General features: G+C 32.4%; 3 protein-coding genes across 10 annotated transcripts; 2 read left to right on the forward strand and 1 right to left on the reverse strand.

Annotated features, from left to right (window-relative positions):
* The first annotated feature begins 781 nt into the window (after positions 1–781).
* Positions 782–6,350, forward strand: LOC145015675 (uncharacterized). Of its 6 annotated transcripts, none has more exons than XM_078974148.1 (15): positions 782–875; positions 1,484–1,956; positions 2,053–2,130; positions 2,268–2,511; positions 3,011–3,181; positions 3,281–3,516; positions 3,605–3,808; positions 4,165–4,257; positions 4,348–4,455; positions 4,926–5,255; positions 5,353–5,451; positions 5,512–5,565; positions 5,694–5,744; positions 5,841–5,945; positions 6,040–6,350. In XM_078974148.1, the coding sequence occupies exons 2-15, from the start codon at positions 1,501–1,503 to the stop codon at positions 6,064–6,066; spliced, it is 2,256 nt and encodes a 751-aa protein (XP_078830274.1). In that variant the 5' UTR covers positions 782–875; positions 1,484–1,500; the 3' UTR covers positions 6,067–6,350. The 6 variants fall into 6 exon arrangements, 5 of the variants coding, with proteins under 5 accessions (XP_078830274.1, XP_078830277.1, XP_078830275.1 ...); XM_078974151.1 differs by lacking the exon at positions 782–875 and adding an exon at positions 897–1,048; XM_078974149.1 differs by lacking the exon at positions 782–875 and adding an exon at positions 1,055–1,190.
* Positions 6,351–9,428: 3,078 nt separating this feature from the next.
* Positions 9,429–14,379, forward strand: LOC145017133 (uncharacterized). The gene is made up of 13 exons (XM_078975209.1): positions 9,429–9,667; positions 10,291–10,750; positions 10,844–10,921; positions 11,019–11,262; positions 11,354–11,599; positions 11,696–11,925; positions 11,993–12,196; positions 12,422–12,514; positions 12,615–12,722; positions 12,813–13,142; positions 13,422–13,514; positions 13,595–13,639; positions 14,156–14,379. The coding sequence occupies exons 2-12, from the start codon at positions 10,301–10,303 to the stop codon at positions 13,619–13,621; spliced, it is 2,103 nt and encodes a 700-aa protein (XP_078831335.1). The 5' UTR covers positions 9,429–9,667; positions 10,291–10,300; the 3' UTR covers positions 13,622–13,639; positions 14,156–14,379.
* Positions 14,380–16,167: 1,788 nt separating this feature from the next.
* Positions 16,168–19,575, reverse strand: LOC145018156 (Pseudouridine synthase family protein). Of its 3 annotated transcripts, XM_078976063.1 has the most exons (10): positions 19,344–19,574; positions 19,253–19,274; positions 19,107–19,163; positions 18,874–18,951; positions 18,640–18,776; positions 18,415–18,514; positions 18,262–18,324; positions 16,897–17,145; positions 16,748–16,808; positions 16,168–16,649 (listed from the first exon to the last, which is right to left on the reverse strand). In XM_078976063.1, the coding sequence occupies exons 1-10, from the start codon at positions 19,499–19,501 to the stop codon at positions 16,552–16,554; spliced, it is 1,023 nt and encodes a 340-aa protein (XP_078832189.1). In that variant the 5' UTR covers positions 19,502–19,574; the 3' UTR covers positions 16,168–16,551. The 3 variants fall into 3 exon arrangements, with proteins under 3 accessions (XP_078832189.1, XP_078832188.1, XP_078832190.1); XM_078976062.1 differs by having other exon boundaries at positions 19,253–19,574; XM_078976064.1 differs by lacking the exon at positions 16,168–16,649 and having other exon boundaries at positions 16,748–16,821; positions 19,253–19,575.
* Between the last annotated feature and the right edge of the window lie 7,160 nt (positions 19,576–26,735).

A 26,735-nucleotide genomic window follows, 5' to 3' on the forward strand; every position in this document is an offset into this window, starting at 1 on the left:
GTCTCTTTAAAATAGGACAAAGTGGTGGTCACTAAATATTCTTCTACTAAATACTTGTTCATAATAATAATAATAATAATAATAATAATAATAATAATAATAATAATAATAGGAGTGTCACCGAAACCAATAAAGGGGTAATTTTAGGAGAAAATGACTCACGAGAGTAAGCAACTGTTGATTTTATTCACATTTAATCCATTTTTTACGCAATGTTGCAATATATTATCATAAAAATAACTTATTTGTAATATTATGCTTATTAACAAAAAGAAAAAAACCAAAGCATCATTTCTCATTATAAAGATTCCATAATGACAAACAATACCAAGGGTGAGCAAATTATTTCTCTCGTGAGTAAATTCTTCATAAAAATAACTTATTCGTAATATTATGCTTATTAACAAAAAAATGGCATCATTTATCATTATAAAGATTTCACAATAACAAACTATATTGTGTTCACTCAGGATGAACAAATTATTTCTCATGAGTAATGATTAATTGTGAGCAACATAATGATAATATCGAAACCAAGAACAAATAGTATCGACACCAACATTTGGTAATTTTTCTTTTTTGTACGTAATATATTATCGAACTTGTTGGTTGTATTCATCATAATCCGTTTTACCAGCTATCATATGTTTAGCCGATAAAAAAAGATAAAGATCAACACAAACAACAAATTAAATAAGGAAATATATAGAAAAAAAAAAAACAGATACAAATAAAATACACTGTTATTTTCCCAGGGTAACTAGTATGTAACAGTTACAGACTTACAGGTGTCACCAAAAAGGGGTAATTTTCGCAGCTGTGGAATCCATTACTTCCCTCGTTTCTAGACATCCTCCGGGAAAACCCTAACACAGGTAAACACTTCATCATTTACTTCGTACGCCTACAATTGACTAGTGTTATCATCATTCCTACTTAATTTGTACCATAATCGATCCATTATGCGTCATTTTCATCAATTTATCAAGTCTTATTATTTATTTATTTTTTGCTTAGTTTCCAATACGAGATAACAATCAGTAGCTCGGTATTAATTGCATTTACCTTTTTCTACCTTTAAATGTCAATGTATGTCCGGTAATTGTTTTGTATCGAAATTACATCGTTGTGATGGCAAGCGATATACCTGATCTCACTGCGTAGATGAATACCCCAAACCGTAAGATTGGGTTCGTCATTTTGCTATTTGCATCAATAGCTGACTGGAGAAAGGGATTGATAAAACTTTTTGATGAAAATTTCACTTAATTTGAAGCACAGTAGGACTGATCTGAGTAATGAGCTTGGTTCTTATAATGGTCTTAGCAGCAAGGAGTTAGCATTTTTTCATGATATCTTCTCTGTGCTCATTGATTTCAATTTTCTCATAAATCCAGTCGTGTCTCTTCTCTGATTGCTTAGCTAATCATGTATAACGTAATGTCAGTATATTTGATTTTTGCTTATCTAACTTTGCTTTTAGGAACATAACATATAACAATGAAGCGAAAACGTGCATATTTAAGTGCCAAAAATAAAACGCCAGTGGTGAAGAAGACACTCCAAAATACTGCTGCTCTAGTAGCAGAAAGTCATGTGATGAATAATGAATCAGAAGAACCCGAAGATGCTACACCACTGTGCATGGTAACTGTAAATCCAAATACTAGTACTACCATCAAGAGGGGAAGACAAGCAGATTCAGAGATAGAAAAAACTGGTTATGGGGAGATGCTAAGTCATCCAAATGCATTGAGTCAAATCATTGCAGGTGTTATTAAAGAGATTACCAAAGATGCTGGTGGCCTAGCTAACCTTTCAAGGAGCTTGGTTGGTAACTCAGTCAGCAATGGACAGACGAAGCAACCTCATGCTGACATGGATCATGAGGAAAACGAAAGCCAACATCATAAAGATCCAGAATATAAACAGGAAGAACTGAATGCTGCCTTAAAAGTATGGTTTGTTATATCATATAGTTTACGTTAATCGTATTTGTACAAATTATGGATCCTCACTTTACTCATATAGATGTTATTTTTTCTACACTAGGTGATCAAAAGGACCATGAAATTGAATGCAGCTGAACCATTTAACAAACCTGTAGATCCCATTGCACTTGGAATTCCTGTAAGCATAAATTATTTCTGTAAATACATGCTTTTGTTACAGTGTCTAGTGATATTTTCATCTTTTGTATTTATAGAGTCATTGTTTTTCTTGTGCATTCTTTTATCATATAATGATTTGGGTGAAGGTTGAATCAGGATTACTTTGATATTATCAAGACACCTATGGATTTTGGTACAATATGCAACAACCTTGAGAATGGTGTAAAGTACATGAATTCAGGAGATGTGTTTAAGGATGTAGAATATATTTGGTCTAATTGTGTCAAGTATAATAAGAAGGGTGATGTTATATTGGAGCTCATGAAGAGGGTGAAGACATACTTCATGAAGTACTGGAAATCAGCCAAATTACAAATTGAACAAACAGCGCCTGTTGTTGGTAAGGCCCAGCCCCACTTTGTTATCCTTTTTATTCCATATAGTTATACTACTTTGCTAGATTTAGCCTATTCTTTCATGAGTAAAATAAGTTTTTTATATTCCTAACAAAGGATCTTTAAGCCTCGTTTTGTAATACTTTCATATTATGTTTCCGATCGACATTTTCTTAGATTTTGTTTCACAACACAACCGAAACATGTTTGACAAGACTCTCATTTTCCAAAGATAGATTGAAAAATAGATTCAAACTTAAAACTTGTGTTTTATTGGCCTCAATAGATTTTGTTTCATTAACTGTAAGTTGTTGCCACATACCACATGTTTATTCTTTTTCTTTATTACTTTTGGAAAACTAATTGTTTAGGCCATGAGAACTTCAAAACCATGTTTACCTTATATAACCAATTGCAAATTTGTAAACTTTTTGGTTTTTTTAGATCATATAAACATTTGCAAGACACCATTTTTCATCAAAGATTAGATTTTATGATGAACAGAGTCTTCGGTCTTGAGGCACAAAGAAGAAGAAAAAGACAACCCACAAACTTCAGTTGCCAATAATTCTGTTCATTTGCAGCAAAAGGAGGCTGGTCAAACTGGTCAACCCCAGCAGAGCTCGAACCTCCCACAATCTTCATCTTCCACAGAACAAGATGAACCTAACCCTGGTACCAACTCCTTGTTACCTATCTACAAAATTCATCATTATTTTTAATAAATAAAGCATATTTGTAACTTGGTTATAACTATAACTGGCTGAAAATCAGATTCTGTAATTACTCCAAAGAAGCATCGTGGGCCTACCCGTTGCCTTGCACTATTCAACACAATGGAGCGGATAAAAATCACCACAAATGAACTCGGGCAGCCCGTGGGTCCCGGGGCAGCCCAATTAACCACCTTTGTGGGTGTGATAGCACGTGATGTGAACTTTGCTCCCCTTACTTATAACTGGAAGAAAATCCCACCAGAGAACAAAGAGAACATGTGGCAGAAAGTTCTGGTAGGGTATAATCTAAACAAACCTTTTCACATTTTTTCTTACTTCTTTTGGTAATTTCAAATAATATTATTAGCATTATATGTTATAGAGCAAGTTCGATATTGACCCCGGTTGTCGAAGATGGGTGCTGTTGTCCATTAGAAATAAATGGAGGACATTCAAGTCTCGCCTTAAGGCTAATCATTATGATGTTCATGAGACTGATGAAGATCGCCTTGCAGACCGTGATCAGCGGGTCCCACCTGATCAGTGGTCAGCCCTTGTTTCCCAGTGGAGCTCTGAGAAATCGCAGGTTTGTGTCATATTCCATGACTTTAAAGATCGGGTTAAGTGCAAGAAATAGCAACGTATTTTCATTGTTTTGTTTCTTATAGCATCCCACTTTCATTTATTCTTATTACAACATTGTACTCTGAGAAATCAACCTACTTACTTATAGCAATGTCATCCAAATACAAAGCAACATGTGGATTTTTCAAAGTATGATGCCCTGATAAGAAAAAAGTACAATGCTATAATTTGGTAGTTTTTTTTTTTTGTCAGATAAGTGTTGTAATAGAAAGAAATGAAAGTCGAGTGTGCTACAATAAACAAATAAATGAAAGTAAAAGTATGTGAGTGATGTATATTTTATCTCCAATTTTCCAGAGTATTTCTGCCAAATTGAAAGCCACTTGTGCAAGGATAAAATTCAGGCACACTGCAGGACCAAAAAGCTATGCCAGAATACGTGAGGAGGAGGTAGCCTTATGCTTGTTTTTTACTTTTTAAGGTTATTTCTTGTAGAAAATACCATCATAATGACCGATATGCCCTTTTCAACCATGACAGAGGGCAAAAAGGCCTGATGGGCAGGAACCCTCACAAGCAGAACTATTTATATTGACTCGTACACGCAAAAATGGGAAACCTGTGAATGAAGCAACAGCTGCTGTAATTGTATGAATTCATCTATTGTGTTGACTATTGACTATTATTATTACTATTTTGGGTTTAACACTTAACACCAAATTTGGCCAACAAACTATTTCAGATGTCTCTAAAATACCCAATTTACACACTTTCTAGAGCAAGAGGTAACCAAACATGAAAGTTTGTCCCAAATTGGTCCCTTAAACTTTCTTTTTTACAATCTTGACCCAAGTTTTAGTTTTTCTTACAAATTTGGTTCGAACACTTTTTTACAAATTTGCCCCCAGTTATTTCTTTATAAATAAAGTTGGTAACATGGGACCAATTCGGGATAAACTTTCATGGTTGTTTACCTGTTGATATAATAAAGTGTTTAAATTGGTTTTTAGAGTGAAATAGTTGGTGTTTTAAATTTGAAATTTCAAAGTAGAATGCGTTAATAAGAAAGAAAGAAAGAAAGAAAGTGTTTTTATTTTATGATCTTTAATGCAATGCAGTCTCAACTTTGTGAAGAGACATCTTGCAACAAGGATATGCCTGAAGATGATGCGTATAATCGGGTAATGAAACCGTATAAAAACGGTGGGTTGTCTCTATACGGATTAGGCGGGACCCCCTCCTCTCGTTCCTGCACTGCGGGTCCCACTCCCACTCCCATTCCCACACGTGGTGAGGCTTTAAAGTTGGTTGAAGAGAAGGATGCGGAGATTGTTGATTTGAAGAAAAGGCTTTCATCGGTCGAACAGACATGCTCACAGATGGCTGCTCAGGTTGCTGAATTGGTGTCAATGATTAATCACAACAACAACCCTCCTCCCCGTGAATATGTAAGTTTTTTTTTTTTTTTTTTGCTTTAATAAGAAAAGAAAAAGAAATCAAAGTACAATGCTAATATAGTTTTGTCATTCCATTCCATTCCGTTAGGTTGATGGCAATTCGGTTCCAGTGGATGATGATGATGATGATGATGATGAACTACCACCACATCAGTTGGAACCTACCCATGAAGTTCCTAAAAAACAGGTGGATTTTTTTTTCTTTGTAATTTAGTTTTCACACAAGTAAAGTAGATGATTTTTGCAGACTCGTGGAAGGAAAATGAGGTCAGAACTTAATCCTCAAGTACCTGCAAAAAAGGTGGATTTATTTATTGTTATATTTTGTAATTTAGATCTTAATGCTTTATTTAATAAAAAAAGAAATAGGAATCAAAGTACAATGCTAATATAGTTTCGTCATGTGTGTGTGTGTGTCCATTCCATTAGGTTGATGGCGATTCGGTTCCAGTGGATTATGATGATGATGATGAAAAACAGGTGGATTTATAATTAAAAAAAAATTGTAATTTAATTTTAAAAGGTTTTCACATAAGTAAAGTAGATGATTAATGAGAAATGAATTTGTGTTTGCAGACTCGGACTCGTGGAAGGAGAAAGAGGTCAGAACTTAATCAAGTATCTGCAAAACAGTCTGAAATACCAGCCTCTACGTCAAATTCTCAACTTCCTACAAAAAAGGTGGATTTTTATTTTTTTAATTTGTTAGATGTGGTTAAAAGCTTAAAATGGTTTGGTTTGGTTTTTATGATTTATGAATTTATTATGTTGCAAGGCTCGTGGAAGGCCAAAGAAAAGGTAGACAAATCAAATCAGCAAAAAGCCAAGGGTTCTTCTCTCACGATACTTGGGTACCTAACTTGTTAAAAAAACTTGAAACCATATTATATTATTATTAAACCTGTTCAATTATGAATTTCCTTTTCTTTTTTGTGTCATTGTAATCAGTTGGTTATATTTTGATTTTGATGGCCAGATCTCGTTTCGAGGTTTCTGAAAAGCCAATCTTCCTCTCTGTTTATATCTTATGTCATCAACCAGACAATAAATTTTGGATAGAGCAATAAAAAATCTTCTTTTAACTTTTTTTTCTTTGTATCCTTCTGTATAAATAATTGATAAAACTAACTAAGAAGAAATATAAAAGGTAAATTAATAACAGTTAAAAAACAGTACAATTAAACACGAAATTAGTTAACAACCAAACCAATCATGGAATACATTACATTTTTCAATATTTTATTACATCAATGAATATGTAATTGTCCATTAATAAAAGGTGCTGTTATTTGTTTTTCTTTTTGGAACAAACGAAATTAATAAAAGACATTAGCAAGAAAATAAACGAAGACAATTACATCAAAATCTTTAAAGTTGGGTTTTCAAGTCATAAATTTCAATTTATATGAAATTTATGCTTGAAACAAAAGTGTCATCATTTCTAGATCTAATACTATCAAATAAACATTTGTTTATGAAGTTTGTACTCTTAATTTCTTGTTGCATCTCCTGTAGATCAATTAATTTTTTATTATTATCTTCTAATCAATCAAATCAATTTTTTTTAATATATTTATTATTATTTTTACAAAATGCACCCCTCTACTTATCAATCACTCGATACAATACAAATATGCAACCTTAGATAGTGTTAAAGGTATATCATTTTTTTTATTCGAAATGATCAATGTTATCATTAATCAATTTTGAATATTTTTATAAGTTTGATTAATCAGAAAATTAACAAGATGAATGTGATCCCGTTACAAAAAAACATTTTTGAACACGTAGTCAAATATCATAAATAAGCTCTGCAATTCTTTTATTTAAATAATCATCAACAACCAAATGGCTTTTACCCAAACGGTATCCAATGTTGTCATTTTTCTTTGAGGTCGATGGTTCAGGTTCTGCAGTAGAAATAAGTGGAATAATTTAGAGTAGTTTAGTATATTTGTCGTTTAAAAAAAATCATCAACAAAAACCATTAACAGCGTTTCCCTTCTTCTTTGAGGTCGAGAGTTCAAGTTCTGCGGTGAAAATAGGTGGAATAATTTAGAAGTAGTTTAGATATTTGTCGTTTTAAAAACCAAGACATTTGGTCTAATGGTATTAACAGTGTTGGAAAAGTGTTCATCTTCAAGAGATTGAGATGCAAAGTTAACCGTGGTGGACAAAAAATAGAATGTGGTTAGATAGGTGTTTAGGAGTAGTTTAGTATATTTGTCGTTTTAAAAACCAAGAAGACATCTGGTCTAATGGTATTAATAATGTTTGGAAAAGTGTTCGTCTTCAAGAGATTGAGATGCGAGTTAACCGTGGTGGACAAAAAATAAAATGTGGTTAGATAGATGTTTAAGTTAACCGTTAAGAAAAATAATAGTTATCAATAAAAATATGTTCGAAAAAAAAAAAAAACATAACCCTTGGAAAAGTCCGTGGTGGACAAAAAAATAGAATGTGGTTAGATAGGTGTTTAAGTTAACCGTTAAGAAAAATAATAGTCATCAATAAAAATATATTCGAACAAAAACATAACCCCGATATCTCGTAACACTTTTCTATTATTCAAGTATACAGATGACAAAAATTCAATTTAAACAACAATGATTATATAATATCTCTTTGATGATTATACTTGGATAGACTAAAATTTTATATAGATATTACTCAACTCATTCTTAAACTAGGAACAAATGACTCATGACTCATACTTCAACAAGATGAAATATCATAGCTCATATTTTCATAGCTCATATTTCAACAAAGAACATCCAATGTATAATTCAAATTCACTTGTAAAATGAATTTCATTCATACATCACGCAAATAGAAAATGTCATTAGAGATGAAAATTGTGGATTTCAGGTAATATTCTTTACTATAATGGATAAAAAAACTACTGACTAGGTTCGACGACGTGCTAGCCACAAAGGCTTGGTCCACAATACGTTCCAAATCATGTAGTTATTGCTACCGTCGTGTTCAAGATGCCCAATAAGTAAATGTTGATTTACAAGGAGCACATCAAATGCATATTGTTTGTCATTATTGCGTAATCACATATCACAACATTCTACTGGGTGGGAAACTATATATAGTGCTCGAAAGAATGCTTACATTCCATAATGCACCACACAATAATTGTAATAGTCAATGAGTTGTTGTGCATAATGGTTAATAAAAATACATTTATACTTTAGTATTATTATCTATTTTAATTTTATTATTACTGTTTTTTGAATAATAAAATAATAATAATCATGACAATAATAATAAAAATTTAATAACAATAATAAAAAAGACAACCAAAAACAAATAACAAGTAAAAAACAAGAATACAAATTATTTACCATTAAATAAAAATGCATTTTATATATATATATATATATATATATATATATATATATATATATATATATATATATATATATATATATATATATATATATATATATATATATATATATATCAGAGGTTGCAATTTTTTTTTCTAAAGATTGCACTATTAAAAAAAAAAACTTCATTTTTCGACACTAATTATCATCATAACGGATTCGTGACAGATTTTGATGAATTTACATTAAACTGTGCACTTGACGGTACAATTTAAGGAGTTGTCCGTACCACCTTGGAACACCAAGTAAGTCAACCCCTACTAAGATCTATCTGAAACAATATCTTTTATTATTAGATTGTATCTTAAAATTTTGTTCATTTAATTTAAAATTAAACATCATGGGTTGCAAGAAGTCTTATACAATATTATCATTTCACCCATTCATCTCGAATTAGATGACAACAACATTATCTCGATCCCATACAAATAAGATAAGATAAAGGTAAGATGGTCGGCAACCTCAAAATATGGATAAGAGACTCCATAAGAAACCTCCAACAAAAAAAAATAGTTAATCTTGAATCATATTAATTCTTTTGCAACATGTCTTTATAAATGTATAATGTTTTTTTCTAAGGTTTTAAATGTTTTTTTCCAAGGTTTTAAATGTTTTTTTTTAACAAGTATTAAGACGGTGTTTCGATAAATTAGATTATAGTTTATTAGTTTATTTGCGGTGAGAATAAGCAATAAACAATAAGCAATGGATGTTAATTAAAATCAGTTTATTTAGCTTATCTCTACCATAATAAACTGATTTTTAAGGATTTGTATTCAAATGATTAAACTTGTGATTAAAATAAACAATAAACATTTTTTTTTCAAACACCCCTCATTTGATTAACTTCTAAACCCTTTAGAAGGCTTGCAAATAATATATGGGACGGAGGTAAACAGCATGAACAGGTGTCACCAAAAGGGCTAATTTTATCAGCTGTAAATCCGTACTTACTTTTCCCATTTCTTGTCATCCTCCCAAGTCGCCGAGAAAACCCTAGCACAGGTAAGTACTTCATCTACTGTTTATGCTTACATTCAACTAGGGTTTATCACTATCCCTACTCAATGCATACCCTTATCGATTGTTTACGTCGCTGTTCCATCAATTTGTTAAGTTTCGGACGCAAGATAAAAATCAGTTGATTTTGCACTAGATATTAATTTAATGTTTGTTTCTTTGTTTCTTTGTATTTTTTTTTTTTTTACCTTTATGATCTGGTCGTGAATCACCTTGAGGAAATTAAGTGTGAATTCATGTTTGGAAATTGCTTTGTATTGAAGTTTCATGGTTGTGATAGTTAGCGATATAGCTATCTTTCTGCTTAGAGATTTACCCCAAACCCTAAGTGTGGGTTAGTGGTTTTGTTGTTTGCATCAGTATGTGAATAGAACAATGGATTGATAAAACTGCATGACAAAAATGTCACTCATTTTAGTAATGAGCTTGTTTCTCTTAATGTTCTTGGCAACAAAGATTGTGAATTTCTTCTATCATTTCTCTGCTAATGTGATACTCGTTAAATTTCCTGTGAAAAGTTATCATGTGAAGAGGATAAAATGGAGTAATGCAAAATCCAGATCTTGTTTATGTCATGAAAGTTTTCATTTATTCAACATTGCTTCTAGGTACATTACAATGAAGCGGAAACGTGCACCTAAAAAGGACAAACTTGAAATGCCATTAGCAAAGAAGAGACTTCAAAATATTGATGCTCTAATGGCTGAAAAACATGTGATGAATGATGAACCTGAAAAGATTACCTCAGTGCACATGGAAACTGAAAATCCAAGAACTAGTACTAGCACCACCATGAGGGGTAGACAAACAGATTTAGAGATAGGAAAAACTGGTTATGGGGGGATGACAGGTTATCCAAAAGCATTGGGTGACATCATTGTAACTGTTTTAAAAGAGATTTCCAAGGAAGCTGGTGGCTTAGCTAACCTTACAAAGAGCTTAGTTGATAACTCAATCAGCAATGGACAGATGGAGCAACCTCATGCTGACATGGATCTTGAGGAAAAAGAAAGCCAACATCATCAAAATCCAGAATACAACCAGGAAGAATTAAATGCTGCTTTAACAGTATGGTTTGTTATATTTTTTTATAATTAACATTATGCATCTTGGCTTTAATGCTTTACTCATATGTTATAGATGTCAATTTTTCTACTGTAGGTGATCAAAAAGACCATGAAGTTGGATGCTGCTGATCCGTTTAACAGACCCGTGGATCCTGTTGAACTTGGAATTCCTGTAAGCATTTATTTTATTTCTTTCTACAAATATGTGATTCTGTTGTGCATTGTTGCATCGTATATTCTTATAGTGATTTGGGTTGATTTTGAACCAGGATTACTTAGATGTGATCGATACACCAATGGATTTTGGTACAATATGCAACAATCTTGAAAATGGCCTAAAGTACATGAATTCAGCAGATGTGTTTAAAGATGTACAATATATTTGGTATAATTGTGTCAAATATAATAAAAAAGGTGATTATATTTTGGAGCTCATGAAGCGCGTGAAGGCCCCCTTCATGAAGTACTGGAAAGCAGCCGGATTACAAACCGCACAATCACCCCCTATTATTGGTAAGGGCCCCACATTTTTATCATAAACTTTTTGCTTTTCTGAAATCATGACACCATTTTCAATTCAAGATTTCACTTTTCTGATAAACAGAGTCATCTATCTTGAAAGAAAAAGACCACCCATTGTCCCCACCTGCCAATAATGTCACCCTCCCACCTCAAAACAAGGCTGGCCCTATCCAAGTAGCAGAAATTGATCCCATTCCGATCAACATACAAACCAGTCAAAGTCAAAATCAAAGTCAAAGTCAAGGTCAAATCCAAAATCAAACCCCACAGAACTGTACTCCACAATCTTTATCGGACCAGGATGGTGATCCCCAATATTGTATTCCTGGTAAGCTATCTGCAAAATTCATTATCTTTTATAAGACGTAAAGCATATATGATAATATATGTGACTTGTTTAGCTATATTTGGTGGCTGAAAACAGATTCTAGAAGTATTCAAAAGAAGCGCCAATTTCATGATGAGTTATCAAATACAGCAAAAAGGATAAAAATCATGACCAATGAACTGAGCCAGCCTGTGGGGCCCGAGGCATGCAAATTAACAAGCTTTCTTGGATTCATAGCACGTGATGGAAACTTGGCTCCTTTAACTTATGCCACTTGGATTAAAATGCCAGAAGAGTACAAAGAAAACATGTGGCAGAAAGTTCTGGTATTTATTTACCTGGATAAACTTTTTTTTTTTGGTGATGTCAATTAATTTGTATATATTTTTATAGAAAAGGTATGATATGGAGCCCAGTTGTCGAGGATGGGTGCTGATGTCACTGAGAACTAAATGGAGAAACTTTAAGTCTCGCCTTAAGGCTACTCATTATGATGTTCATGAGACTGATGAAGAGAGAATTGCAGATTGTGATGAGAGGGTCCTTCCTGACCAATGGTCAGCCCTTGTTTCACTCTGGAGCTCTGAAAAATGGCAGGTTTGTGTTTGTACTTTTTATCACACTCACTCACACTCCATGAAATAGCAATCTACTTTCAGTTATTTGTTTATCATAGCATCCTACTTTCATTTCTTTCTATTAAGAGTTAAATTTCTTTGTAATTGAATGACATTGCTAAATGAGAGTCTGTTGCTATTTTTTGCATTTCACCCTTTAAAAGTACACTTCAAATGTTATATATATTTATCTCCAACTTTTCAGAATATTTGTGCCACAAATAAGGCCAATCGTGCAAAGCTAAAATTCAGCCACACCACAGGCAAAAAAAGCTTTGCCAGATTACGTGAAGAGGAGGTAAACATTATACTCATTTTCAAATTTCACTTCTCTTCCTTCTGTAAATACTATTAAATATCCACCATAATGACTGATTTGCCCTTTTCTACCATAACAGAAGGCAAAAAGGCCCGATGGCCAGGAACCCTCACAAGCAGAACTATTTATATTAACACGTACACGTAAAAATGGGAAACCTGTGAATGAAGCAACAGCTGCAGTAATTGTATGATCTTTTTTTTTTTTTTTAAATTAGTTTTGTCGATTTTTCATTTATTGTGGCTTGATGAGTAACTCTTTATCATCTTGATTGCAGACACAACTTTGTGAATCCACAACACAAAATGAAGAGAATAAAGTTGAAGATGATGTATATAATCGAATAATGGGAGTGGATACAAAAAGTGGTGGGTCCCTTATTGGATTATATGGGACCCCTCCTCCTCCTCCTCCTCCTCCTCCTCTTCCCTCACATGTTGAGGCTTTGAAAATGGTTGAAGAGAAGAATGCAGAGGTTGTTGAAATGAAGGAGAGACTTGCATCAGTGGAACAAACATGCTCACAGATGGCTGCTCAAATGTCTCAAATGCTCTCAATGATGGCCACCATGCAGAAGCCTTCTCTAGGAGGAAATGTTCCTAATGCTGTAAGTTTCTCAGTGTTTTATGCAAGAAATAGCAATGTATACTTTTGTTGATTTGTTTGTTATAGCATCCTACTTTCATTACTTATTACAACAATTGTAGTTTGAAAAATCTCTCTCTCTCTCTCTCTCTCTCTCTCTCTATATATATATATATATATATATATATATATATATATATATATATATATATATATATAATGTCATATTAGGAAGCAAATGAAAGTAATGAAGTCGATGATGAACTTTTTTTTAATGGTGTAAGTTTTGTGTGTTGATTAGGTTGATGTCAATTTGGTTCCAGTGGATGATAATACTCCATGTGAGTTGGAATCTCCAAACACTACATCTAATCATGAAGTTCCTGTAAAAAAGGTGGATTTTATTTATTTTTGTAATTTAGATGTTAAGAGTTTAAAATTGGTTTTTACATAACCACATGATTTATGTTGCAGAGTCGTGGAAGGCCAAAGAAAAGGTAGAGAAATCAAATCAGCAAGGTATGTCTCTCATATGAATCTTTAAGGACTTAATGGGGACATGATTTAGAGGCTATTTCTTTATACGTAAATTCTGTTTCTTTTTTGAACCGAATGAGAGACTAAATGACCATTTTACCCTTACATTCCAAAATGAAAATTCACAATATTCATCAATTTTAAAATGGGAGCAAAAAAAGGGCAAACAGACAAATAGTTAGAGGGTTAGTGTCTTGATACATTAAGCCATGCTTTTTTTTTGGCTTAACAGATTAAGTCATTTTGTCCATATATGAAGTGAAATAAGCAACCATGTATAGTAAAGTTGTCCAAATTAAGTGCTTAAAATTTTGTATGCTATAACATTTTAGCAGAGAAAATTGCAGTGTATTTTGGATGGCATTTCTATACTTGGGTAGATTTATCATTTATGTTATGTTATGGTAACAGAAAGAAATGAAAGTAGAAAAACAAATCAATGCTGTTTCTTGCATTAAACCCTAGTTTGAATTTTCTTTTGTATATTTTGATGGGCAGATAGATGATTTCAAGGTTGGTGGAGAGGCTAGATCAATCCCAATCACATTGTGTCATAATCATGAGCTAATGGTACTATGATTTGATATCTTGTTACAAGATATCCTAGATTAACTAACTTGTTAAGGAACATGAATTTGTGTTGATCATTGTATGTAGTAGGATTTTTTAAGATAAAACTGTTGCCTTTAAGAGGCGAGGAGGCAATAGGCTGTTTTTTTTCAGCAATTTTGTTATAGAAGAGTTTGGATATATAATATAAAAATGTCACATCATTGGATATTACATATGAAAATAAATCTAACAAACATCGGTTACCCTATATGTAGATTAATAAAACTAATAAAATAAGGGAGAAGGGGGTACAATTTCAATAGATATGAGAGAAGAATTTGTGATGGTTAGAATGATTAAATTAAACCTTATATTTATAAGCTAAGAAACTAAAATCCTAAAAGGATGTGTGGAAAGGTTGATTAATCCTAATAATTTTAAAAGAAAAAATAGTAAAATGAATCCCAAGGAGGGAGAATTCTTGCTAATACTTGAACAAACTCCACAATGAGAGAAATGCATAAAAACATCGCTAGTGTTCTTACTTCAAATAATGCCATCAAACATTCTTAACGGAATAGTGTCAATACCTTTAATCTTGCATCGATAGTCATTGAAACAAAAACTAAAACTGAACCGACATTAAGAACTTGCTCTAAGGTAGACTATTCTTTATATGAAGCATTATGAACTACTATCCTACGCTCAATGTTGCAAAAACTGCCATCAAGTCATCATTACCTTTTGATTTATTTGAGGCAATCTTTTTTTTTTTTTTCCTAGTTATATAGTTTGTAGCATTCAATATTTCATACCCATCTTCCTTGCAATATCTGCAAGTCTTGTCATTCCCTCTAGATTTCAATTTGCAAGACGCCATTCGTTTTATCTTTTTTCTTGGCATGAGAGGCTTCGTAAACCTCATTGGGAGTGAGGGTATCACAAGTTCACAACTATAGACGATGGTATCTTTGAAATTTAAGTATATAATATAATCAAACAAATATGTTCATCGTCCTACTTGTAGGCTGGCCCAATCAGGTTATTGGGCCTATGTATTAGCTTAAAAAAAGCCCTAAAAGGGGTTATCATATTTATTTAAAATTCTAAGAAAATTTGCAAAATGCCGGGATTTGTAATTTGTTCTCTCGCCCCACACAAGCGCCTAACCAACTAGTATGGAAATAACTCTTATTCAAAATCGGACATCGTTTTATATATAAATATTTATACCATAGACAGAGATATTTTTCGAGGTCTATGTAATTGCATACCCTGCACATGCGTAGGTCTGCCTTGTGTACATGACTTCCATGGTTGCCAACTCAAAAATGGTCTCCTTGAAATATAAAACATTTCCTCCATTTTGAACGTGTAAAAACAACATATGCTTTAAATGCATTTTATTAGTATGATCATTTTTCATGCGTATGGATTCTAGTTTGAGTTAAAAAGCAATTGTAATCTTTTCCTTTAGAACCTGTATATTTTGCTACTAAAGTAACTTAGTGTATCATCATGATATATGCATGAGCTCGTAATTCTTTCATCTTGACTAGCCATAAGGAAAACTAGGTATCACGTTTTAACAAGTACCAACATACGGTTGTATTTCATTGAAAATCGATTTAAGCATGTGAAGGTGTATGGAAAAAGTTGACATAACCATTTGAGAAAATCGATGAAGACTTCAGGTTTCAAAGAATCTTGGCTCTAATACCACTTATTGTAATAATGATGAAACAAGAAGCAAGCATAACAAGCCAAGAACATAAATTAGGTGCAAACCCTTGTAGGAAAAAACCACAAGGCATTTAACTTATTTTGTTATAAAATCGATAAAAAGGAAGAAGTAAAAAAGGTACAATTGGAGATTAGAATGATTAAACTAAACCTGGACTTATATGCCAAAAATCTAGAATCCTAACAAGATGATTAAATCTCTAACAACCAAAAAATATGGAACTATTGCTTAATCCTAATAACTTGGAAATAAAGTAACAAAATAACTCCCAAACAGGGTGAATTCCACCAATCCAAGAACAAAAAAGAATAATCTATCAACTCTGCTTCCCTAACCTCACTTAAATAAAAACACCAAAACAACATTCTTTTTGGTATGCTACACTTGGCTACCATTACAAATTACAAATTATTAATAATGTCAAAACATCACACCCCCTTTCTAACATTACTTATGGTGTACGAATTTGATGTTAGATTGAGAGGGAGTCCTTGTTGTCCTACTGACAGTATCAGTATCAGTCTCAGTCCAATGCAGACCAAACACAGTACCTGTCATGTGTAACAAACAAGACCTTTTGCCACCTGTCATAAACAGATCATGGGAGATCGTATTTGACATGAGCAAGATAAAGACCACAAGCAGGAGCCATTGGACCATTGGCCGTTACTGTCTTTGCTTCCAAGATCCGTTCAACTAAAAAAACACATCAAATCGGATAAATAATTAATAAGTTAAAAAAAACAAACAAATTAATCTCCTAATAACATATAAATAATATTACTAAATTTTACCATCAGACACCGTGAAATCTCCAGTACCCACAGATTTTATAGCACCAACAAGAAGCCTAACCTATATCAGGTAACTAACTTATAAAATCAAATAAAATATCTGATCATTAGTCAAATGTCTAAAATACCCTTTAATAACTAACACCAACCTGATGGTAAAGAAAAGAACGCGCTCGTGCAGTAACCACAAAGCATCGGTGCCTTCTCCTCATTCCAAACCCTAGACTCGCCTCACCAACAGACCATTCAACTTTATTTTTGTTAAAATTACAAGATTGCCCCTCTGACTCAGAGCATGCAGAATTTTGTATTTCCCTTTCCTTTGCTGATGGGAAATATGGAGATGGGAAAACCTCGATAACATTAAGTTCATCTAAGTTTCTGATTGGTGATTTTGCCTGTGAATTGTGAAGAATCATTGAGAATGAAACGAGGGAATTACATAAAATTATAGGTCTGTTTGGTTGGATGGAATGGAATGACAATGGTAATGGAATGAGTAATTACGTTCCATGATCATGTTTAGTTGGCTTGTATGAAAGGAATGAATAATCATATGAAGATTTTATATTATGTGTAGATACAAGGTATAGTTTAAACGCCATTTTATGTATATTTAATTAACTATAACTGTAGAGTTTAATATTTACAAAAAGAAAAATAAAATTGACCACAATAAAAGCTCACTGAAACCCAAATAAGATTATGATGAAAAAAAAATCTAGTTATCATAAGAAAATAAAACTATAATTTAAATAAAAATATAAAATCATGAAATTCTTAAAAAAAAAAAAAAAAAAAGATTTTTGTCACGAGATATTTTATGAATAGAAATGGGTTATGTAACAAAAAAATTATTCCATTTCCATGATGGAATGTAAAAACACCCCTGCCAAAGAAAAGAAAACTAACAAAAAAGTAAATTACAAATATGGTCATTGTACTTTCTGATTTTTACCGTGTTTAGCCCAATGTGAAACCTTTTTTCAATTTTGGTCCTAATTTCAAGATTATGTAACAACTTTGATCCCTTGGACTTTCTGATTTTGGTAATTATTTCAAGGTTTTATGTCGGATTTTGGTCCATATTTCAAGATTCGAGGGACCAAAATCGATATGAAACCTTGAAATAAGGAAAAATTTTGAAAAAAGTTCAAAAATAGTAAACATGATAAAACAAAAAATACACAGGGACTGTTTTTGTAAATTACTCTTAACATTCAGAACTGGTCCATTTCCATCAGGCAAAACAAACAGATTTTTTTCATTCCAATGGAATGACCCATTCCATTCTTTTTCTCTGATTCCGTCATACGAAACACCACCTTAGTTATACAACAATAATTAGCATATTTAAAAATAAAATACCACAACGGGGAAACTTTCTTTTACTCGAGATCAAATATGATCACCATAATTACTGGCTAACATACTAATACTACCTTATAATTATCATACAACAAAAAGAGAACTACAAGGAAATTAATGTATTTCATTTAGGACAAGATGAGAACCTGGCAACCAGAAGCTCGAAATGAACTGAAATCATGAAGTCCCACAAGAACTTTGCAAGCTTTCTTCATCAACAAATTATAGTTTGAATTAATAATCCCTGAAACTAATGTAAAACATAAACTCATACTTCATGGACAAAATATCAAACAAACCTGCATTGCGGGCAGATCTAGTTCCTCAGGCACATGCCATGCCCGACCTTTCTCAAAAGTTGATAAATGTTCTGGACCTGATAGAATCCGGTAGAAGTAACTACAGGAACATGTACACATTATGATTAAAAGACGTAAATACCCCTACATCCTCATCATCACAAGATTACAACCTTATTGATATTAACATAATCAAATCTTGATAGTATAATTATTGATACCTACGTTCGCTCTTGAGCTTTATATCTAGCATGAAAATCAGCAGCAACACATCGAACATCAATAATTGTTATATCACCCTCATGCTTCTGTAAGAAATGGTTGACAGCTTTCTTGACCACAGAAGGTTCATGAGGTGGCAACTGCAAATTTTGATAAATTCAAGCTTCATGCCTTCATTGAAGCTCAAATGGAGAGAAAAACATGGGGAAAAAAAATCAAATTTTATATGGAAGTTACCACTTCACTTGGTTTTCTTTTGCTTATTCGTTCTACATCTACATGACAAACATTTGATAAAGCATGTACTCCCGCATCCTATACATGTAAAGGATATAGATTTGAAACAGCAGATGAAAATATAAAAGGAGATGAGAAAGAAAAAGAAATTTAGCTAAGTTTTTCTGATAGAGAGAATCAATATAATTGCCAGGTGTAAAGCAATAGAAAGTAAATCCGGATTGTTAACTTACTGTACGACTCGAGCAGAAAATGGAAACTGGTTGACCGATGAACTTGTGAAATGCGTTCTACATGAAATAGCGAACATGTCGTTTTATTGTCATTATCAATCAATAGGCCGTTTTAAGCTTGACGTAATAACAAAGAGGGAAACTACCTGGAGAACGCCGACAACGGTCCTGCAATTAGGTGATTGTTGTTGAGCACCAGAGAATCGAGTTCCAATGTACTCAATGGCAAGCAAGTACCTTTGAATTGTCCTAGGGTTTTGCCCCATTGTTCGATTTGCTCCCGCTTCTGCTTCCTCGGATAATTTGGCGATCTTCAATGGCCGCTTGGGGGATTCAGGGCGATTATCCGGCGAGTAATCAGTTCCCAACGGCTGCGATTGATCGTCGTCTGTCATTGTGTACTCTCCCCCCGCGTTCTTCAAGGTTTTAGGATTTCAAAAAGGAGCGTTTGGGCGTAAGGTTTTAGCGTGGTGGGCATCACTTTCCACATTATTATTATTATTATTATTATTATTATTATTATTATTTTTATTTTTTTAATAATGATTATATTTTTCGATTTGTATACATTTAGTTATTGAGTTGTTTTTCGTCCACATTTACCCCTTCAACTTGTTAAACTATATACATTTAGTCTTTATGACCGGCAACTCCAGGTTAGCCGGTAAAGGAAAATCTCCAATAAAGTTCTAAAATTTTAGCTCGGTTTATGTTTTAGTCATAAACTAATTTTTGTTTACGAAAAAGTCCCAAAAACCGGTAAAATTTTGCATTTTGATCCTTTTTGACTGGTTGGAACCGGTAACAAATTAATTTATGACTATTTCATAAATTGACCCAAAATATTGGAACTTTTCTGCAAAAACAAAAAATATTAGGGTTTTTCTGCAAACAAAAATCTTATTATTATTATATTAAAAATATAAATAAGTATACTATTTTTTAAATTTGTTATTATTAATATTATTAATAATACATATAAATACATTTAAAGTAAAAAAAAATATTAAAGACATTTTATAAAGGTGAAGGTTGAGCGGATGGTAATGATTTAAGCTTTGTAATCATGAATGTCTGTTTGTATATTCTAACTTTGTATATGGTCATTTCACATTTGTTATTATTGTTTTTAATTCAGAATATTAACATTTAACAATTTAAAAGAAGCTACTGATTTTTCAAATTGTTTACAAATAGTGAGCATGTGATATGCGTGTATATTTTGTGTGTAAGTATTTTTGAATTACCAACATTTGTATTGCTCTTTTTTATTACTTTATCCTTATGGTTTTTTTGGAAACATAGTAGATATAATGTGATAAAGCAAAATAAATCATATTACTTTCTATTAAATAAGATATTTTAATTAATATTTTTGAATTTTGATATGGGCCACCAATGTAAATATTTATTGTGGATCTGCTGGATTTGAAAAGAAATCATTCTACCTTAAGAAATTTTATATACAAAGTGAGAAATCATTTTATGTTAAACTATTTATACATAATTTTATAAATAGGCAACTTCTTTTAAATTGTTAAGTGTTAATATTTTGAATTGAAAACAATAATAAGAAATGTGAAATGATCATATACAAAGTGAGGACATACAAGCAGTGATTTCAATGCTTAAAGCATTACCATCACCACTACCTTCACCTTTAAATAATTTCTTTAATATATTTTTATTTAAGTGTATTTATATGTATTATTAAAAATATTAATAATAATGAATTTAAAAATTAGTATACTTGTTAATAATAATAATAATAATAATAATAATAATAATAATAATAATAATAATAAGGTTTTTGTTTGCAGAAAAGTCCTAATATTTTTTTTTGCAGAAAAAATCCCAATATTTTAGGTCATTTTGTGAAATAGTCCCAATATTTTAGGTTAGTTTATGAAATAGTCCCAAATTAATTTGTTGTCGGTTCCAACCGGTCAAAAGGGGTCAAAATGCATACTTTTGCCGGTTTTTAGGACTTTTTCGTAAACATAAATTAGTTTAGGACTAAAACGTAAATCGGGCCAAAATTTTAGGACTTTATTGGAGATTTCCCGCCGGTAAAAATGACTTAATAGGATAATATATTTCTCATTTTGTACACATTTAGTCCTTAATATTTTTGTACACATTTAGTCCTTAATATTTTTTTTGTCGCAAAATAAGTCACTTTTGTTTTTTTATTCATTCAGTACTTATTAATGATTTCTTTAGTTTTTTCTCACGACATCTGATGTGGGATAACCATATAGTGGTGGGATAGGTTGAGGTGGTCCTGCTATATGTTGTTGGTCAAGATACTTGGTGCGGGCCGACTATAAGTTGTAGGCATGTAGGGTCGAGAAGAGCGGTTGGGTTAAGACGACATGCCAACAAACCCTGGGTATTTCAGTCTGATGACTAATTGCACCTGTTGCATGTTGGCATTCCAGTCCGATTACTGATTGGGCCAATGTATTTCAATCTGATGAGTGTGGGTCCGTTATGCATGATAATACATTTGTTGTATCGAGTATTTTGGGGGAAACTCACTAAACTTTGTGTTTTCCCAGTTGTTTATGTTTTCAAGTTCTATCGTTGATTGTGGAAAGGCGATGCATGACTGTACACACTCATCAACAATATTGACGATTCCACGTTTCTTATATTACTCCGATTTTCGATAAATATATTTTGAAATAAACGTTTTTTCTTAATAATGGATTTACAATTAGGGAGTTTTACCTAATTTAAAAATGAAAACTTTTTGTTGTGAAAATGAGACATTACACATAAACATCAACAACCCCATACACTTCATCAATGATTGTTCCACGTAAGATATCGTGAGAAAAAACTAAATAAAATATTCATAAGTATTGAATGTGTACAAAAACAAAATTGACTTATTTTGAAATAAAAAAAATATTAAGGACTAAATGTGTACAAAAATATTAAGGACTAAATATGTACAAAATGAGAAATATATTACCCTATTAAGTCATTTTTCCCGGCTAACCTAGAGTAACCGGTCATAAGGACTGAATGTGTACAGTATAACAAGTTGAAGGGGTAAATTGGACGGAAAAAAAAACTCAGTGACTAAATGTGTACAAATTGAAAAATATATTACCCTTTTAAGTCATTATCCCTTTTTTTCTCCAACTTCCAAAAACACAAAAAATGATATATTTTATTTCTTTTCTAAGGCCCGAAAAACCTGGACACTGTTAGTTTTCATGATCCAAAGTGAGAGAAAACACTATGAACTTTTCATTAACTAAACTTCTCCATATAGAGCTTATTACATTTTATACAGGAACCAAAACTTCTAACTAACTAACCAATTGGGATCAACAACTTTAACTATCTGAATCATAAATTACAGTTATACCATTCATGCTAATTTACAGAAATACCCTTTAGATCATTTGAGAGATGCTGACAGACACACATGACGCGGTCGTGGCGCACACCATCCCTGGTGTGTGGCATCTCAAGTCACGTTTCTATCCTTTCTCATCCATTAATTCTCCCACACCATTTCACACCTCTTTCACTCTCTTTCTCTATTGTTATTACATCCATAAACACTATTTATTTTTTTGTTTCTTTGTCGTGGTAAGCTTATGTGGAGCTGAGGTGGAAGGTTTTGTCATGTTATTACCATGACACCACTCTTTCAGTCTAACGAGCCATCGAGAGAGGTATTCATGTCGGTTTTCTTGCATCACCTTTGTTGAGCTTCCTGCATTGATTTCATCCCCTCTTCTTATTATATCCAACTCCAATCAAAAGCTAGCACCATTTTTTTTTTGAAAAAATCATCTATGTGGTTAGGTTATAATCATGCAGTTTGTCTTTATCTTTTTTTCATTCTAACCATCATCCACACGCTTTTTTTGTTCAACATTTCATCTTTCCAACTGTTAGTTGTTTATTTCATCCATTAATAACCTCATGTGCAAAGCATACTAAGAGTATTTTTTGTCTTTCTAATTCAAGTCTATAGTAAACTATTCATGGCGCAATGTATAATTTGGTATATCGATGCATTCCCCTACATCCCAATTATTTTCTCTCGTTTACCTCTACCCAACCAATGATTGAAGTTGTACCTGCTTATAAAAACCTAATTCCATCCCTATGTTCTTTAACAAGCAATAATGTTCGGATGAATGATTTGTGCAGGGATGATAGAACTCGATATAAGTCAAGATTACAATATACTTGACTTCCTCTTTATTATTTTCTTCCATATCACTAGATTTTTTCCTTACTAATCAAATAATAGGTTTTTTCATTCATAGAAGATTGTTAGTTGGTTTTTTCTTTACAACAAATCATTTCGCAATCTTTTCAATCAAATTGCTCTATAGTATATGTAACATCCAAAATATGGTCCCAAAAATTTCGTTTTTATAATAGATAAAATAGTATTTTCAAATATCATCCATACATCTCAACAAAACCAATGTATCGAATGTTATCAAAATCAGAGTGAATATCAAATGCGGAATCCCAATGGTGTGTGCGATGCAGTCAACTCGAGCTTTTCCCCTTGGAACTGGACGTACCTGATGATGGGTTTTAGCCAAAAGACATCCTATGTGCTCATGCAAACCCTAAAGCTTAGATCTAGGTTTCACTATTGAACATGCTTTCAATCCAAGACTTAAAACCCCAGATCTAATCAATATAACATATGAATAAGGGTTTAGATCATACCTTGATTGTTATATAGCAATAACAATCTCAATTCCTTCTTGTATTGACTTTAGAAAGCTTAGAGTCACAAATGTCACTCCTCTAATGGCTCACAAACACCAAGAGCAAGAGGATGAAGAGGAGAAGAGAAGGAGACACCCAAAAGTCGTCCAAAACCCTAAGGAATTACTTGACCACATTTTTGGTGCTCTAGGGATCTTTAAATAGTGAAGCTATTAGGGTTATCAAACAAGGAAACCCTAATTTGGATGCTTAAGCCCTAAGCAACTTATGGAATCCTTCCTTAAAGGCCCTTGGACGATTTCTAATGGGTTTCCCCATAGAATTCGTCCAACCTTATATTATAAGGTAATCCATATCCCAATTGCAATTGTCTTATAATTACAATTATAGTCCCTTAAGTTTAATTAATCTCTTTTAGCCACAAACTTAATTCTTATTAATTCTTGACTAATATTAATTAAACAATATGATTTCTCCTTTAATATATTATTCTCATAATATATTAATAAATCATAATTAATCATTTTTCTCCATAATTCATCCTATCAAGTTGCTTTGGTGAAGGCAACCCAAAAGGAACATGCACCATCGGGTCAAGTACATACCAAAATAGTTATGGACTTAGACACTAATCCAACAGTCTCCCACTTAGACAAGTCTAATAACTATTCTGCGTATGACTTCATATCCTGATCTACAATCATAGCTTTCTAAAGCCGCTGTCAACTCTGATCTTATCAGATATACATGTCCTTTAGATAATGGATCATATATTCCTCCATTCTAGATATTATCGTATAGACTGAGACATGGATCTAAATCATTCTCTCTGTCTATGTGTTGTTTTCCGAATTCAGATTTATGACGACTGACAACAGACTACAATTGAACACATCAATTTTAGTCCCCGCTTGGCCAAGCGCTTAGGTACCAACACTAAATCATCGAGGGGCCCACAGATATCGCTTTTATCCTACTTTGGATAAAAGGAACAGATAAACTTTGACTCAATGCTCGCTTGCACTTACTCACCAAATCACACACAACAATATGTTTTATAACACCAAGTTACTGGTGCATTTACATATTATCAATGTGCAACCGACTCGCAATATACAACTCACACATCTCGGTTTCAAGAATATAAGATGTTATCGTCTCACCAATCACTCGTAATAAAATCCATGAAGTGATCCAAGTGAGCGTGGGTTTAATCCAATGCTCAAATCTCATTCATAAGCACTCGTAAACGTTGCAGCAAACATTTGCTAATGTCTAATGCTCTTTAGATAATCCACACACCAATTCACGACAGTCTTCATTCATACCTACTTCCAATCATATGAATGACTGTGGTCCGTTCGAATAATTTTAACTGTTCTTAACCAATTAAATTATTCAGGAAGTCAAAACATGCAAGGTGAAACACAAGAATAATACTAATCCAATATGCTCTCAAACCTTTGAGTATAAATAAAACACCTTTTATTTATCACCATATTGATTACTCATTATTTGCTTTTTTCGGGCAATCAACCTTTTATACTTGAATCATAACTATACTTGTCCCATGCTCTTAGCATGCACACAATGTTTTTCTATGGTTCTTACTTTGTGAAATAGATCAAATGAACACATTACCAATCATACTCATTTCACAACTCCCAACCCTTTCTACAAGTGAGAGAATATCAAATTCTTGCCACTTATAGAATATGCTAGATTCTAATATTTTATGCAATGATCATTTCGTAATATCACTGCACTAAAGTCACAAGGACGATTGCCAATGAAATTACAAAGTCCTCTATTGGAAATTGTTACAAGACAATTCCATAGATGTGATGTCTCTCACTCAAAGTACATTCCTTCGAACATCCTTTTGCATAAAAGTTTCTAATCTTAGACATAGATTCTCAATATCTAACTCCTAATATGGAAACCTTTCCATACTTATCATATGACAACTCATTCTCAATAGAATCTTATCTATTCATTACAATGTCGATATGTTCCATCCAATATCATACTTCCAACTACTTACAAGCGACTAATCCTCGATGAACTTTGGATTGTCCTTTGATAGTTGTTTAATCATCTTAGTCAAAACCAATTCTAGTCCTTTTTCCCTCTAAATGCGCTATACATTTGGAAATTTTAGAATGGTCAAATATTACAACATTCGCAATCGATCCTATACCCGAAGCGTATTGGACACGATGCATAATGTCTTACATGAAGATTTAATACTTTATCAATCTTCTGCCATAATAATTTATGTGCTACGTTCTTATAATTCGAATTATGAAGAGGGATGCCGTAATCATAATCGAAATTTAAGAACACACTATGTATCCTTGACTAAATTTATTAACATTCCACAACCTAAGCCTTTAGATTTGAAATGAAGCATAACATTATCTCCCTTAATTATAGAAAAACAACTTTACATCCTTACTACTTTGCAAAGTACAACTCTTGTTTTCTATAATTAATATTGCTAACTTGCAATATTTGACTTAATAATCATACAATCATGACATTTATGCTCCCACTATCATAATGATTATTATAAACATAACGCTTATGCTAGCTCCCACTAGCTTTGACATGTATTCAGAAAACAGCTTAACTTACAGAAAAAAAAATACCTATTGAATTTCTTAAGTTCATGTTTCTAATACTTAATGCTTTGATAATCCTTTATCAAGGTTTCTTAATCTCATACACCTTTATCCAAGATAGCTCATATGTGTCTTAAACAATTAAGACTAACCGCCAAATCTCACAATTCGAATCATGGAAAGGGATACCGTAACCATAATCAAATTTGAGAATGCAATTTTACAATTGCTATCTTCTTAAAATCTCTCTTAGTGAAAGCATTTTCTCACAGTCATTTTCATGAAG

This window comes from Lactuca saligna, chromosome 9, assembly GCF_052625555.1.
Source record: "Lactuca saligna cultivar CGN05327 chromosome 9, ASM5262555v1, whole genome shotgun sequence".
Taxonomy (NCBI): Eukaryota; Viridiplantae; Streptophyta; class Magnoliopsida; order Asterales; family Asteraceae; genus Lactuca; species Lactuca saligna.